This window comes from Chroicocephalus ridibundus, chromosome 20 (assembly GCF_963924245.1).
Source record: "Chroicocephalus ridibundus chromosome 20, bChrRid1.1, whole genome shotgun sequence".
Taxonomy (NCBI): Eukaryota; Metazoa; Chordata; class Aves; order Charadriiformes; family Laridae; genus Chroicocephalus; species Chroicocephalus ridibundus.
The window spans coordinates 6,512,246-6,528,281 of record NC_086303.1 but is presented as its reverse complement, the minus strand read 5'-3'; the positions used below and the strand labels follow the sequence as shown (position 1 = coordinate 6,528,281).

At 54.3% G+C, this 16,036-nt stretch overlaps 1 protein-coding gene across 1 annotated transcript; it reads left to right on the top strand.

The window, feature by feature from the left end:
- The first annotated feature begins 7,884 nt into the window (after positions 1 to 7,884).
- GUCA1A (guanylate cyclase activator 1A) lies at positions 7,885 to 12,058 on the top strand. The gene is made up of 4 exons (XM_063356866.1): positions 7,885 to 8,082; positions 10,748 to 10,897; positions 11,417 to 11,507; positions 11,898 to 12,058. The coding sequence occupies exons 1-4, from the start codon at positions 7,885 to 7,887 to the stop codon at positions 12,056 to 12,058; spliced, it is 600 nt and encodes a 199-aa protein (XP_063212936.1).
- The last annotated feature ends 3,978 nt before the right edge of the window (positions 12,059 to 16,036 follow it).

The following is a 16,036-nucleotide window of genomic DNA, read 5'->3' as shown; positions in this document are numbered from 1 at the left end:
CTGCATGTTACTAGGCTTTGGGGTTTTTTTGATGCAAAAGCTTAAAGACAGTGGGACTTGACCCCAAATCATTTCTTGTTTGAGATACAAAAGCAAGTGTTTAGCATTGCCAACAGTCCTCTGTGTCATACAAGTAAAAAGTGGGAGTTAATGGGTAACATCAGTTATTAATAAATGCTGAGATTTCTGGAGAACTTTAAACCCAAAATAGCTGTGGAAACATTAACTCTGAAACACAGCTTCAGGGTAAGGTCATCCTGTCTTACATCTACTCCTATTTCCACCACATTTTGCGAGTCAAAATTACATAGATTTAATTTCTCAGTGATAAATATCACTTATTTAAATATCACTCTGAAATTATGCTTTTCACAGCTCCTTCTTGCCACAAAGTACAAATTAGGGCAACACATTCAATCACCCGTGAACACTGAAAAATGAGCACTGTTATGATATTTCAAAAGGAAAATCTAACCACGGCACAAGTTGTCAGGCAGCACTTAAATAAAGAGAATTAACATGAACGGCAAATGCGGGGATAGAAAAGGGGAGTTAAAATGTGGTACCAGGTGGATTCAATGCTGTGGCTGTAATGTAGGGGTTATAATTATTTAGGAGAGTTTTCAGAGCCTTTAGCCTGCTGCAGACCTGCAGCTCCGGCCGGCCGGTGGGAGCCGCTCCCGAGATCCGCTGGAGGAGCAGCGGGTGATGCCCAAGGGACGGCTCCGTGCACGAGGCCTGCAATTAGTGGGACTCGCGCCCTTTCTGACAGTTATCTTAACTGCTGTTTGCGTGAGACGGGGGAAGGAAACAACCCTGCGAACCTCTGCACGAGGGTGACTCCTGCGCACCCGGAGCTCACTGCACTGGGAACACGCTGTAGGGCCCTGCAGCCGTGTTTTAGCCGAAATCGCAGCAAAGGGGTGCTCCTGCCTGCAGGTAAGAGCGTAACAGGATGGAAACTGAAACAACATTCCTCCTGAGAGAGCGGTGCTGGAGCCAGCTCTTTGCGGGAACCCACATACCTGAGCCACGGACATTTAAAGAAAATTCCCTGGCACCTCTCAAAAGCAGAAATCAGATGAAATAAAGGACCCACTTGCTACTTGAAAGACAAAGGACGCAATATCTTTGCAAGACAGGCAAGGCATACAAGCTTGCTGATACAGTCTTTGACTGAACAAATTGAATGGCATATACAGAGAGACAGAGTCAAGGAAAAGGGGAAGGAGAAGTGGAACTATTTTAAGAAGAGAAGCCAATAAAATCCCGTGGAATGAGAAAGCCTGGGCTGGCGCACGAAGGCGTCCCACAAAATGTCGTTAAAACAAAGAGACTTCAAAGGGGCCGCAGGGATGCTCTGCGGGAAGGGGAGAGTGTGATTCAGCTCCCGGACGCTGCTGCCGCGGTGTTCCTCTGCCCCGGGGCAGGGGTCCGCAGCAGCCCCGGGGGCGGTGAGCTGTACCCGTGCCACCCCACCAGCGGTGGTTTTGCCTCACCCTGGGTGGTGAGCGTAGTAAAACATATTCCTCACAACATGAAGGGATGCGTGTTTTGAGGTGAATTTATTATCCCAGTGAACACAAGCTGCTAGACGAGTCTGCCAGAGCTCATGTGCACACTCCCGTGTATTTGTTCCAGCTGGAAAATATTTGCACCTCCCAGTAAAGCATGGACCTCCCCCGAGAAGACCAGAAAAAGCTCAGGACTAGCAAGAAGAACGTGCGGGGTGTGCTGCTCGGCAGGCTGGCGTCCGCAAAGTGTGAACCCAAAAGATGCAAAAAAGGTGCCCGGTTTGGGGGCAGGGCTGTATTTTTAAGGGAGGAGAAGTGCCGCTCGCCGGGATCTCCTGAGCGCTAGAGGCCACCCAGCTGAAGGGACAGGTGGGCCGGGCTGGGCACAGAGCACGGGAAAGCACTTGGAAGATCGCCAGCGGATTTTATGGCGTAGAAATAGCCATGTGAGCCCTGCTCTGATGTAACACACCGCAGTGTGAGGCTGCCTTTGATCCCCGCGCGGGTAAACAGCCTGGAACAATCTGCCTCTGCTCCGGCGTGAGGAGCTGCTCCCTGCAGGTGCGGATCCTTCCCTGCTCCAGCCAGACCTGAACCAGGGAGGGGGCGACAGGAGGAGAAACACAGTGTATGGCTGCAGAATGGCAAACTACACCCGTGGAAAGAGAAACAGCTTGTGTCTATAGGGGAGAGTGGGTCCGCGCTGCCATGGCCACGCTTTGGTGGGGGTGGCAGGGCCAGCAGAGCAGCCCGGGCTGCCCCGGCTGGACGGGCAGCAGCGATGGTTCCCATCGGGGTGCGACCCTTCTCCAGTCCCGTCAGCCCAGGAGAAACAGCACCCTCCTAATCTGCACGGCTGAGCCCCTGCCCTCCTCTGCACCCTCTGCCCGAGGGGCACCCCTGTGACTGCCCCCACCCGGTGACATCCCAGTGGTCACAATGGCCCCCAGTGGCCCCAATGGCCCTGACGACCAGTGCTGCCCACCCTGGCAGCGCTGCCTCCAGCCTCCGCCCCAGACGGCCCCACACGCCGGGGTCCCTGCCGGGAAGATGACATCGCAGGTGGGAGCTCATGGTTTGGCAGGAGAGACCCCATCTCGCCGCCTCCCCTTCCTGCGGGCAGGGGGCTGGAAGACCCTTGGCCTGAGGGTGGCCAGGACAAAAGGGTCCTGGTGGTGTCCGTGTGATGCATCGTCCCTCCCCTGCTGCACAGATCCTGGCTGCACTGCCATCAGCCGGCTTCACCCCTGCGGTCGCCAAGGGCTCAGGGCAGACAGCACACGATAGTCCTGGCACAGATGAGCGAGGAGCTGCCGGCGTGGGGACTCCCCGGTGCAGGGCAAGGGGGGCGGCCAGGGGGGCAGTGCTGGCAACCGCCCGGGGACCCCTTCGCCTGGGGTGGGCGGCTGAACCCTTCCTGCTGTTCTGGTTGGTGCAGTCAGTCATCCCTCTGTGACCCCACCTGTGGGGATCTTCTTTGAGAGACAAGAGACAGTTTGGGAGGGATTAGGGATCTATAAACGTATGAGTGGATGCCGCAGCATTACAAGGGACTTAATTCAGGCAGTGCCGTGAATAGTGCCGTGGACAGTGAGCTGGTGCTTCCCCTCAAAGACAGCGATCACATAAGCAGGTGCACGAGGGTGCGAGGGATGTTTCTGCCAAGCTTTGGCTGCCCCAGAGGATGAGCAGGAGCCCCCAGGGCAGACGAACCCCCCTGCAGGAGCAAAGCCTAAAGCTCAGCGCTCCCTGGGAGGGTGTCCTGCCTGTCACTCTGTCACTGGAAGTGACTGTCAGCCTCCCATGGCCGAGCGCATGCAAGGCTTGCGCATCTCGAAAGCATCTACATGACTTAGCAGCTGGGTTTTCACAGTAACTACGGCCTCGCCTCCACACCCCAAATGCGCTGCTTTAACAGCGTTCATGCCTCCCTGCTGGGTGGGGGCAGCTGCAGCAGCGCAGTCGTGTGCGTACTTGTCTCTTATCTTCCACAGCGAGAAAGGCCATGAGCTATAATCGTGCACCTATGTGAGTCTAATCATCCCTGAACAAGTGTGCCCAGAGCAGGGGTACACAAACCACGCTGAAGTGACTGTCATCGTACAAAATCTGCTCTTCAGGAGTCAAAATCCCATTATTTTATCCCCTGTGGAAAAAAATGGACTGACATCTCGGTGCGGCAGCGACTGCTGAAATAACCCTTGTCCTGAGCTCCAGCAACGGAGCCTTTCAGGCATCTGGCAGGCGGCTGTACCGGGGAAACCTGTGACAAAAAGAGGTGGTGAACCTGTGAGGATCTGGTAATTTTCCTCAAAAGTTTTAAGGAGATTTCTAAACAATTGTGGGTGTCCCCCTCCTAATCGGTTTAGGAGCCAGCGTTCAGAGCCAGTTGCAGGGAACAGAAATACAGCACCAAGTAAGCCAGGGCGTCACGGAAACTGGGAAACCTCTTTACGAGGTTAAAAATAAAGCCAGACAGCAAAGCGTTTAGGACGCCCAGGAGTAAAGCGGATAATTGCTGGGGGAAGAGCCAGTTTCCATTGGAGGTGTCATCAATGAAAACAAGATAACTGAGTCATGGTTAAATAACATCGGCAGAAACACTTTCCCAGTCAAGCACAGCCTTGGAGCAGCCATGGGTGACAAGTCCACCCCGTGTGTGTCCTGGGGCACACGTCCCCACCGCCTCCTCTGCAAAGGGTCTCTGCAAACGCACGGGCGGAACGGGCTGGTTTTGTGGCCCTTGGTGCCCCGCGACATGCATACGGGCGATGGCACCACCTTTGCTCCAAGACTTCAGAAACGCGACCCAACTGATGACAAGGAAGAGCCTGACTCACAGGAGTCAACAAGCCTGTTTTTCCCTTCGTGTTTCTGGGGTGAAGAACCCCCTGAGAGCTGTGGCAAGAGCCATGAGCAGGGCCACGGGAGGCGCGGGGTTCCTGCGGAGGGACCCGGAGCCGGCTGAGCTGATGCCCCAGGCTGTGTTCGCAAAGGACGCTGTTGTGTTTCTGCCATCACTGATATGCCCCATTGCCTCTTGTGGGGCAGACCGGGCTGAACCATTTTCCTGGCTGTTTGCCGTGGCTGTGGTTTGGTGAAGACTTTACAAGGCGCTTGTGCTGCTGTCACTTACAGCTACTGTAGTTGAGATCCTGATCTGAGAGTGGGGCTCCCTCTGCCAAACACAGAAGGAAAAGGTGGTATCCCCCAAAAATGATGCAAGGGTGAGCCAGGTCAGGCTGACGGTGGGAACATCAGAAACTGGGTAGCACCTTATATTCACTCTGCACTGTTACAAACAACCAGCTGAACCAGCAGGTCAAGAGAGAATCAAGTCCTTTGAGTCTCGTCGTGTGCATCCCCTCAGTATACTTTGTTTTATTTTCACCAGGTTGCTTCCATATTTCCAGTACCTCATTTGATTTTAAACTCACTTTCTCTTTAAGTAACACCACCCTAGGTTTTTAGCTAAAGAAATTTAAATACCTGACTTCTCAGCGCCTATGGTGCGTATTGACTGCCCTTACAGTGAGTGTAAGCGGGCTGGCGCTCCACAAGCTCTCCTGGTTTGTTTAACTTGCTGCTTTCTGGTTGCCAGTACACAACTCTTGCGTCAGGGCATTAAGCACAAATGAAGATGGCAAAGTGTGGGGGCAATCACAATGCCTTTGTCTGGCTTTTTTGCTCCACAGGTGACTAAAACACCAGAAGCCCCTGGCAAAGACCAGAAGACACCAGAAGGAACGGAGGAGACCAAGGTGATGCAGGAGGTCTCTCACACGCTGCCCGTCCCAACGAGCCAGCAGACTCCAGCATGTCACCAGCCACTGGCCACTCACTTCGTTCCTTTTGTTGCCCATTTTGGCGGCCGTCAGCCTGACTCCTTCAAATTTCTCTTCTACCAACCAACTTGCTCCAACTCGTACAGCCCCTTCTACACTGCGCAGAAGCCAACCTGTGGGTACCGCTACCGCCGTGACACCGATCACACCAGGAAGGTGATGGATGTATCGAGTGCGAACATTGTGAAATGGAGTCCCACCATGGGCAGAAGGCCGTAGTGGAGAGCAATAAAGCCCAAGCAGTGAAACCAGTGACTGGTGTGACTTCAGCTTCCTGTTGAGTGCCTGAGTTATGACCAGCAGTGAACGCGTGAGCTGAGGAACGGGTGTTGAGGCTGTGCCACTGCTCCCCAGAAAAACACACAGTGTGGATTCTGCTCTAAAAACCCGGTCCGACTTGTCCTGTCATTTATTGCCACCTGCTTACAGGGTGTCAACAGTGCACGGCGTGGCAGGAATGGCCACCAGCCAGGCTCCTCTGCACCAGCCTGGCCTGGGCACAAGCTGTAAAACACAGGAAGGTTTCACCGGGTTCCTCAGCTGAGCCTAAACTCTGCTCCTTCTTTGAAAGGGCACCTTCTTTCACTAGGCTTTCCTAGACACAGGCGAAGTATTGCTCTTAGTGAATGGCAGAGCAGTTTCACTCGTGGTGCTCAGAGATGAGACGGTAACCAGAGGTGAAGTGCAGCCGGCGCGTCCTGCAGCTCTTCTCCAGAAGGCAGCGGGAAGCGGTTCAGCTTTTGCGTTGCCTCTTCTGGGGAACTGCATGCCCCGTTAGCAAATACTTTGTGAGCACGTATCCACATTTAATACGCGACCTTTCTGCTATTAATGAATGTCTCCATATTGCAGCCCCTCTCTGCGCCTCAGGGCGGGCTGACCCAGCCCCGTCCCCTTTGGCGGGGGGTCAGAGCCCAGGGTCCCCACTGAAGCTCTCCTTGCTGGGCGCAGTGGGGACCTGTGCCCCCTGCTGCTGCTGAGGGCATGATTAGCACATCCAATTAGCGTTCTTCAATCTAATTCCTTTTTCCTACCTGTTTTACGCTTGTGTTATGTCACCTGCTTTAGCAGAGTTATTCCTGATTTACTTCAGTGCAGAAGCAATACCAAGCTCCGCAACATAAAACAGTTGGGGTCTTTGTCTTAAAGTCATCAGATCACAGAATCACAGAATCACAGAATCTTCATGGCTGGAAAGGACCCTTAAGATCATCGAGTCCAACCAAACCCCCTACAATCTCTGCCACTAGAGCGTGCCCTGAAGCGCCACATCTACACGTTTATTAAACACCTCTAGGGATGGTGACTCAACCCCCTCCCTGGGCAGGCTGTTCCAGTGCCTAAATAAAAATATAAGTGTATAGGATATACACCAGATATATATATAGCAGCCAGATATAAAAATATAAGTGTATAGGACCAGACTTGCTGCTGGCAGAGATCCAGTAGTCACACCGATTTCATTGCTAGTGGAGGATCTGGCCCGTGCTGCTTTCTGAGGAGACACTTTTTTATCTCCCAGTCCTTCCCGGAATGCTGTGCATCAGGGTACAACCAACATGGGTTTTGGTCGTATTTACATGGAGAATTTTTCATGGTAATTCATCATAAATGAAAATCAAAGGCGCATTCAACTCCACTGGCGCCAGCCGAGCGGCCAGGACACGCTCCGGGATGTGCGGGGCGATTCCGTGGGAGGAACGCTCAGTGGCAGGAGCAGAGAGACTGAAGAGGGGACCCAGCAGCTGGTGGAGAGGGAGCTTCCCCGGGAGAGGATCATCATAGCATCTGGTGTCTGCATTTCAAGCACTTAAAGCTTTACCATTCAAAGCAATTATGTTTCTATGTTTGTCTCCGCACACCCAATTTACCCTCATACAGCATCTCTTACGGGAGCTGAATTGGTTCTTCCTTCTCCCTGAATTTCAGGCTCAAATTGACGGCCCCGTCTGGAAATCCTCCAGCCAGAATTAGACTAAGGGAGACCAAAAAGACAGTAACAGCACAGAGACTTCTGAGTGGTTCTCTCTGTCATCTTACCCTGATTTTGGTGCAAAAGTTGTTGCCCATGTGACCCACACAAAATCATAAATGAAGTGGATTAGGAGATTACATCATCACGGAGAACATTCCACTCTCGTAATCTCCTGCTGGGCCTGTAATCTGTGAGACTTTCCCATTTTACCTCCTTTCTATTTTAACCCTGAACCCTTAATGCCTGGCAGGAGCCCATCACCCCCCTGAGCCTCATTGGCCGGGGAGGGATTTGCTGGGTACTTAAACGTCAGCCTTTTGTCCAAAGAGGGTTTTGTGCTTTTGAATTTTCCTGGGGAGAGGTGTCTTCTGCGTCCATCACCACCAATGCTGAATCGGGACAACTCATGCACGAGGCAGTTGATACTGTGATCCCCGCACTGCTGGCGACATTTGGACTTTAAAGGCAAGAAGCAGAATTTAAAAGAAAGCCCACAAATTTCAGAAAACATCAATTTTTGGCTGCGAAGTGACCAGTGCTTGGTGCGGAGATGGGGAACATGGACGGGAAAGCCGTGGAGGAGATGAGCACCACCGAGTGCCACCAGTGGTATAAGAAGTTCATGACGGAGTGTCCTTCTGGCCAGCTCACCCTCTATGAGTTCAAACAGTTTTTTGGCTTGAAAAACCTGAGTCCGGACGCGAACAAATACGTTGAGCAAATGTTTGAGACGTTTGACTTCAATAAGGTAAATATTGTCCTTCCCGCTGGCCTGCGCCGGCTCAGCTGTGCTGGGCTGTGCTGGGCTGTGCTGGGCTGGGCTGGGCTGTGCTGGGCTGGGCTGGGCTGTGCTGGGCTGTGCTGGGCTGGGCTGGGCTGTGCTGGGCTGGGCTGGGCTGTGCTGGGCTGTGCTGGGCTGTGCTGTGCTGGGCTGTGCTGGGCTGGGCTGCGCTGGGCTGGGCTGTGCTGGGCTGTGCTGTGCTGGGCTGTGCTGGGCTGGGCTGTGCTGTGCTGGGCTGTGCTGTGCTGGGCTGTGCTGGGCTGGGCTGTGCTGGGCTGTGCTGGGCTGGGCTGTGCTGGGCTGTGCTGGGCTGGGCTGGGCTGTGCTGTGCTGGGCTGTGCTGGGCTGGGCTGGGCTGGGCTGTGCTGTGCTGTGCTGGGCTGTGCTGGGCTGGGCTGGGCTGGGCTGGGCTGTGCTGGGCTGTGCTGTGCTGGGCTGTGCTGGGCTGGGCTGGGCTGGGCTGGGCTGGGCTGTGCTGTGCTGGGCTGTGCTGGGCTGGGCTGGGCTGGGCTGTGTTGTGCTGGGCTGGGCTGGGCTGTGCTGGGCTGTGCTGGGCTGGGCTGTGCTGTGCTGGGCTGTGCTGGGCTGGGCTGTGCTGGGCTGGGCTGTGCTGGGCTGTGCTGGGCTGGGCTGGGCTGGGCTGGGCTGTGCTGGGCTGGGCTGGGCTGTGCTGGGCTGTGCTGGGCTGTGCTGTGCTGGGCTGTGCTGGGCTGTGCTGGGCTGTGCTGGGCTGTGCTGTGCTGGGCTGTGCTGGGCTGTGCTGTGCTGCGCTGCGCTGGGCTGGGCTGGGCTGGGCTGTGCTGCGCTGTGCTGGGCTCCGCCTGCGGTCGCCTGGGTTGTGTTTGGGTGTACGCGATGGAGGTGTGTAGCTAAGTCTGTACGGCTTTATTCTCAGCAGCCTCAAAAATCGTAAAATCAGGTATGCAAGGTGAATAATGTCAACAAAATCTCCTCACTTGCTGACTGTTCTGGGAGAAAATAGACTTCTCCCAGAACTTATATTTCCCCTTTAAGTTATTAAAATAGTGGGGTTTTATCTGCCAGTCTGTGACCCCTTTGAAACGAAGTGCCCTTTAATCCTTAAATATCAAATGTTGTGACAGTGGGGACCAAGCGAGCAGTGTGAGAACAAGTGCTGCACTCAGGCAGAAACAGCGCGTTCCCGAGCCGTGCAGCGTGCCGGGAGCTGTGGTTTCCAGAACAGATTGGGTTTGTTTTTCTATTGTTTTAAATTATAAATGGATTACAGTTTCATTGATTTTATGACATACGATAAGGAGCCGGGGCCCTCTGTTCCCCGCGGACGGGCAGTCCCAGCGCGGGGCAGTGCCGGGGCTCCGGCAGCCGTCGGCAGCGCCAGGGCAGCAGACGGACGCTGTGTCTCCAGGGGAAGCACCACCCACCTTTACCTGCAAATCATTTGAAATTGCGCCCCGCGCGGGATGAGGAATATATTTTATGGCAACCCAAAGGGTTTACTGGACTTAATCCCACTGAATATAATACAGTTCAAGCCCTAAATCCTTTAGGTATTTTGTTCGTGCCTTGGCCTTTACCTTGCTCACTGTCTGTGTTTGAATGCGTGCCTGAAAAGGGAATTGATGCTCAGGAATCCTGCTGAGAACGGGGCTCAGTAGCTATTTATACCTAATCTGGCCCGCGCAGCAGCGGGATAAAGGAGATGATCTCTTCTTGGACCTGCCCCGTGCCACGGTGGCTTTGTTCATTGACAAAACTCTGGCTTATTCCCTTCCAAAGATTTTCCATGGTTTTTAGCATGTATCATTTTCCTCCAAAGCGCTTTGTATCTCAGCGGTACGTGCTGTCGGGGCGCCCTGTGGCAGGCACTATGGGGTGTAGCAAATTTCCTGGGAGCGGGGAACGTCCCGGGCAGCGTCTGGAGGCTGGTGGGACGGGAGCTCGGCCCAGCGCAGCTTTGCGCTGGTACCGTAACCCTGGCTGGAAGCTGTCTGCGGGCCCAGCTGAACGTCTCTAATGCCGTGGCGTGAGCTGGTGGTGGGCAAACACCTCGGAGGAAAGTGAAAGATAAAACTGTTTGTGCTTTTGACGTGACCAAATGTGAAGCAGATACAGAAATGGCGCAGGGACTGGGTAGCGCCTCCCCCTCCCGAGATGTCAGCAACACGCCGGGGTCATTCCTGATCTCGTTCCGCTCCTACAGGTTTGCACGCGAGGCCCCTCGCAGCAGCGAGGAGCTGTGGGTGTGTGCAGACAGGACAACTTTAGGTAATCCCCCAGGGCTCATCTCCGTAAGCCTGCTCCTCTTTGACCTCTGAATTGCCACCGCTTTGCATAAAGAGGTTCCTTTAGCACACGCTGGCTTTCGAGGTTTCATTAGGCCCCAAGCCAGGTGCACGCACCGCGTTCGTTCGTTATCAACACATAACGACTCTGCATAGATCAGCGCGGAGCCCTCCCCGTAGGGTGCTTCACCTTTAACGGAGGGGGTGCAGGGACCCGCACCCCTCCTGCGCTCCCCAAGCCCCTGCTCTCAGGGTGATGGCCACATGCTGAGTCTTCCTGTAGAGACTTCCAAAAGTGACCAGGAAAATCACTTACTGCCTGACCCGTTGCTTTTAATCTCATCTAGTCTCTAACCTTCTGCTTGTAGGATGGCTACATGGATTTCATGGAGTACGTGGCAGCTCTGAGTCTGGTCCTGAAAGGGAAGGTGGATCAGAAGCTGCGATGGTATTTCAAGCTCTACGATGTGGACGGGAACGGCTGCATTGACCGGGGAGAATTGCTAAACATCATCAAAGTGAGTGGGCTCAGCTTTTTCCGTTTCCTTCACAGACTGTGGTCATTAAATGCAGGTAGACAGAAAGGTTCTAACAGGAATATTCCAACCCAAAAGACAACTCCCTGGTAAATTAGCAGGCACCGGCCAAACCTGCTGCCCGTCCCCTGCCAGTCCTCCCTCCAGGCTGCCCTCCCCGGCCGGACCCGGCTCCAGCATCCCCCGGCACCTGCAGCCCCTTCTCCTCTCGCTGCAGTTCTTTAACCACCTGCACCAAAACCCGGGCTGAGATAAGCACTTGAATTTAATCTAAGGATTTTCAGAAGTGAGCGGTTCCTGGTTTATCCCAGTGTGCCCGCTTAATCTCTTAATGCACTGATTGCCTTTTTAAGTGATTTTAATCCCCAGTTTTTTAGAAAGGACTTATTCCGTTTAGAACCTAACTGACTGGAAAAAGGTTTGGCCTCTCATGTCTGGTCACTCGGCCACTTGTACCGGTGGATCCATAACTCTGTCCTCTGTGTCCTTCTTTTTCTCCAGGCTATTCGAGCCATCAACCGGTGCAACGAAACGATGACGGCCGAGGAATTCACAGACATGGTGTTTGACAAAATTGATATCAACGGAGATGGTGAGGAAGTTTCTTATGCAATGCCAAACTCTGCTCCCACTGCCCTGACCCACAGTTCACTCTGCCACAGCAATTCCAGGTGCTGGATGTCCCATGGAGAGAGCTGGCAGAAAGCCACTCTCCGGGAAGGTTTAGCTCCCTGTCCGCTCCGCGGGCTGCAGCCGGCCCAAGGGGACACTGCAAACTGTCCCTCGTCACACTGGCAGAGTGGGGGTCTGCGTGGGGATTAGCTGTGATGGGGTCTGGGGTGTTCAATACACAGACCCCAGACCCCAGGAAGGGCCCGGTTTTACGGTCCGTGAGCTCCTGGGGGGCTGCTCCAAGGCTGCCGGCGGAGGGAGGAGAAAGGCTGCAGGGTTTAACGGACCTTTTCTGAATGTGCTCTCGCAGGCGAGCTCTCCCTGGAGGAGTTCATGGAGGGTGTGCAAAAGGATGAGGTGCTGCTGGAGATCCTCACCCGCAGCCTGGACCTGACACACATCGTCCGGTTGATCCAGAATGATGGAAAGAACCCGCACGAGCCGGAGCAGGAGGCGGAGGCTGCCCACTAGGCTCCCGGAACGCCTTCCCTTCACCTCCACTTTTCCCCTCCTCGCATTATTAAAACAAATCGGGTTGTGGTTGTGGGAGCTGGTGAGCCGTCCCAGTCCCAGTGCCAGTGCGACAAGCGATAGACTGTCCCGCTAGCGCAGGGATCAGCATCTGCTCCGAAGGCGCCACTCCCCCGGAAGGGGGTTCATGGGAGCCTGGGGGCCCCCGGGCACTGCCCTGGCCGCAGCCACCCCCGACAGCGATGGGAAAGGCTGCTGCGAAGAGGGGGTGCTGCAAGGGCGGCCCCTCATGCTGGAAGCACAGAGCCACCCCCGGAGGCTGCCACCGGGGCCACCAGGGCCACCGCTGTGCGGGGGCCTCTGGACATTGCTGCTGAGGGGAGAGGGGGGAGAGACTCGCCCCCTTGAGAAGGGCAGCGGCACCACGCCACGCGGCTTGAGAATGCACCAAAAGAGCCTCAAAATTCACCCCGAGGCCGGGGCCGATGCCTGCAGCCGCTGTGGGGGACAAACCCCGGGGCTGCGCAACACTTGGCCCCGGTGAGAGGGGTCGCCCAAGGACACACGTAGGAAACCTAGAAAGGAGATCTGAACCTTCTATTTCTGTATATATTTCCAGAGCATGAGATCAACAGTTTTGGTCACTTGCTCTTTGATTTGTTATTATGTTAGCAATCATTAATGATAATGTAAGATAAAAACACCTATGACTTAGAAAAAGGAGAGTGGTGGAGTGATGAATGCAGCGGCATTTCTTTGTTTAAAAGCATTAAAACAGAATGGTGCCTTTTTTTAAACAACTATCTGAGTTTAAGGGCATGTTTCTCTTTGAAATATCTGGAAGGGCTGCAATGGCAGTAACCTGAGAGGTAAAACTGGAAAATTTTTGAATGTTTGTAGGAATATTCCTCCATGTCTTATCACCTGTACAACAAACTCGAACTCTGCTGCAAGTTACACTCTGTGGCACCCTCAAACATCAGGTGGTTTTTTAACTACAATGGCAGCGAATTGGCGGCGTGCAGTTCGGAGGGGAGTGCTGCTGGAGACGCAGCGTCTGCGCCACGAGCATCCACAGGTACCCGAGTACTCCCGAGCAGGCAATGGGTACCGTCAGCTTCACAGAACAGAGGGCTCAAGCACCGTCCCCCATGGAATAAAACCCAGTCACGCTTTCTTATAGCATGCCGGGCACAGCAACCTCGTCTGCCGGTGCTAACGACCAGTGCCACGAGCAGGGGGTGCACCCAGGACCCAGCACACGCACAAGGGCGGCTGCGAGAGCGTTGGCCTTGCCCCCGCACCGCCCGACGGCCCTGCGCCCGGGCTGCTCCCACAGGGGGGTTTCCTCATCTGATGGGAGCAAGTTTCAGGCGTGGTGAGGCAATACAGGACACCAGGAGGCACCTCTTGCCTAGCTGAAAGACTTGTTATCTGACACTGGATGCCTGCAATTCATAAACAACTTTCTGACTGTTTTTCCTGTGCATCTTTTCAATTTGACAGTGTTTTACCTGGAAGCTTTTGTACTTTCAATCTTATAGTGAACTAATAAAGATATTTTACAAGATTATTTCGGGTTGTGCTTTTTCTCTCTTTCAGTCAATCATTCTGTTTCCAGCAGGACAGATTAACTGTCTCATGTAAGTACAGAAACCTTTGTTTTGGCTTCATTAAAATAGTTCTTTGAAAGACCAGCATGAGCATGGGGAGAGGTCCGTTTTCTTCAGCATCAGCGTAGAAAAGGGGCTGCTCCCGGGTTCTCGCATCCCACGGGTGCTGCCTGCTCTTCCGAACCTCGTCTGCATTGAGCCAGCATAGCTTGCTTCAATAAAACCTCACCCCCTGGGGAGTCCTACAACTCTTTCTTCCAGAGCTCTGCTTTACCCACCCGCATTTCTAGGCACCTCCTGCTTTGCTCCTTCGTCTCTTCAACAGCAGCGAGGAGGGAGCGAGTTCAGCATGGGCTTTTGTGCACCCTCCCTCCACAGAGACACATTCCGTCCCGCCCGTGACACATTCAGCCTCTCTCCTCTGCGTGCCCAAGAAGCCACAAGAAGCAGCCCTGACAAGCCCAATTTCTATTTATAAAGACAAAGTTATGCTAAAAGGGCTGTCTCAGAATTGCCGGCTGGCCAAAGGCACCTTTCAAACCTCAGCGTCTCTCTCCAAAGGATGTTTTTTCAGCCTCTAAGAGAGCAAATTAAAAATAATTAGAAACTAATATTGTGACTCTCTTTGCCCTAACTCCTGCATAATTAATTTATTTCAAAATAGTGGTGGCTGTTCAGGTGCCAGCCACGGACGCGTTGCTGACTCTTGTGACACTCTCACCGGTGAGCGAGAGGCAGCGCAGCCTCACAGCATGAGTGGGAGAGGCTTTTTAGGGAGCTGCCATCTGTGGGGTGACGGGCCTGCAAGGCTGGTCTGGGGTCAGGTCCTCCCTTTGCAGTGACCCGGGACAAGTCCCTGGAGCCAGGTTTGTAAAGAAGAGTTGCGGCACCACTAAAAACACCCAGCGAGTGACTTTCGGCAGCACCCCGCCCTTTCTCTCAGTAAAAGCCACCGTAAAAGCTGCAGTGGGATGCAAAGCTGCCCTCGAGGGCTGCAGAAATGGTAGATCCATGGAGCGTTTGAGGTTGGGAGGATCCTGGGTGGGCTCCGTGCGTCCTGCCGTGATGCCTGGAAGCGGGGCGGCTCCGGGCCTTTCCCAGCTGGAAAGGCGGGCGGGGAAATCCCCCTTGGGGGATGCCGAGCAGCGCTTCACCCTGCCGCACGGCCCCGGGGCGGGGGAGCCCAGCCCGGGGCTCTGCCCTCTGCTCCCAGGGCGCCCCCCGACGGCCCCTCGCTCGCCCCGGGCAGCCGGGGCCGCCCCGGCCCGCTCCCGGTCCCGCTCCCGGTCCCGCTCCCCGTGCCCGCAGCGCCCTCTGCCTGCCAGCGCCGGGCGGGCAGCGGCCGGGCCCGCGGGGGGAGCCGCGCTCGGGAACCCCGGGGACGGAGCCGATGGGCTGCGAGACAGCCGCCTCCAACGGGAGAGGGGACGAGCTAAGGAACGGCCCGGGGCAAATCGCAAAGATGTCTCCTCTGGCGTCCCCGTGCGAGGAGCAAGAGTTACAGAAATGAAACAAAACGGGGTCCCAGCAGCTGCCTCTGAAGGTCCCGTATCCCCAGGGCATGGGCTGCCCTACATTAGTTACCTTAAATACAAGCTCTTTAAGGGTAATACGTTTGAGATACTTTCTAAACTTCTGAGGCGCGCTTTCCTTTAAAGAGGAGGAAAGACAGAAATGAGTATTCTCCCGTCCTGCCAGAACTGAGCACGGGTGCTGGGAGAAAACAACTGAGTGAGACCAAAACAGTCCCTACAGCCATCAGCACGGGGCTGCTGAGGTCCTGGCATGGCCACCCTGTATCTCACGTGACATTTTCAAGGGGAAGCTGCACGTGGATGCTTTGGGAATGACCTGGACACGAACCTTTCCTCTGGGCAGCCACCAAACCCCGGCTACCCATGGGTGAACCTCCCCTCTCAGAACAGATAAAGAACATGGCTAAGCAGAGAGAAAGATGTAATTATCCTCTTTCCTTCTCAGCACTTTCCCTGGGAATGCACCTTCCAGAGTATTCTAGGATGCGATGCCTCCTTGGCTCCCTGGTGCCTCTCCCCATCAGCCACTTTCAGCAACATCCTCACCTTCAGCTTTCTCACCTGATTATTGCACCTTCAGTCCTACCCAACTTCAGAGGCATCAAACACCAGAGCAGATGGTAGAAGCTCAGAAAAATCACATGGCATTTGCTTTTTCCAAGCCATCCTGTTTCCCAATTTAGACTCAAATCCGATCAGTCAAATCCAATTCTAGCTGGGCTGTAAGTCTGGAAAAATGGATTATGCAAAATGTCTGACAACAGCTTGATGTGAATGTTGAATTGAGTTTGGGAGCAGATCAAAGTGTTTATACCTACGGATTTAAAAAT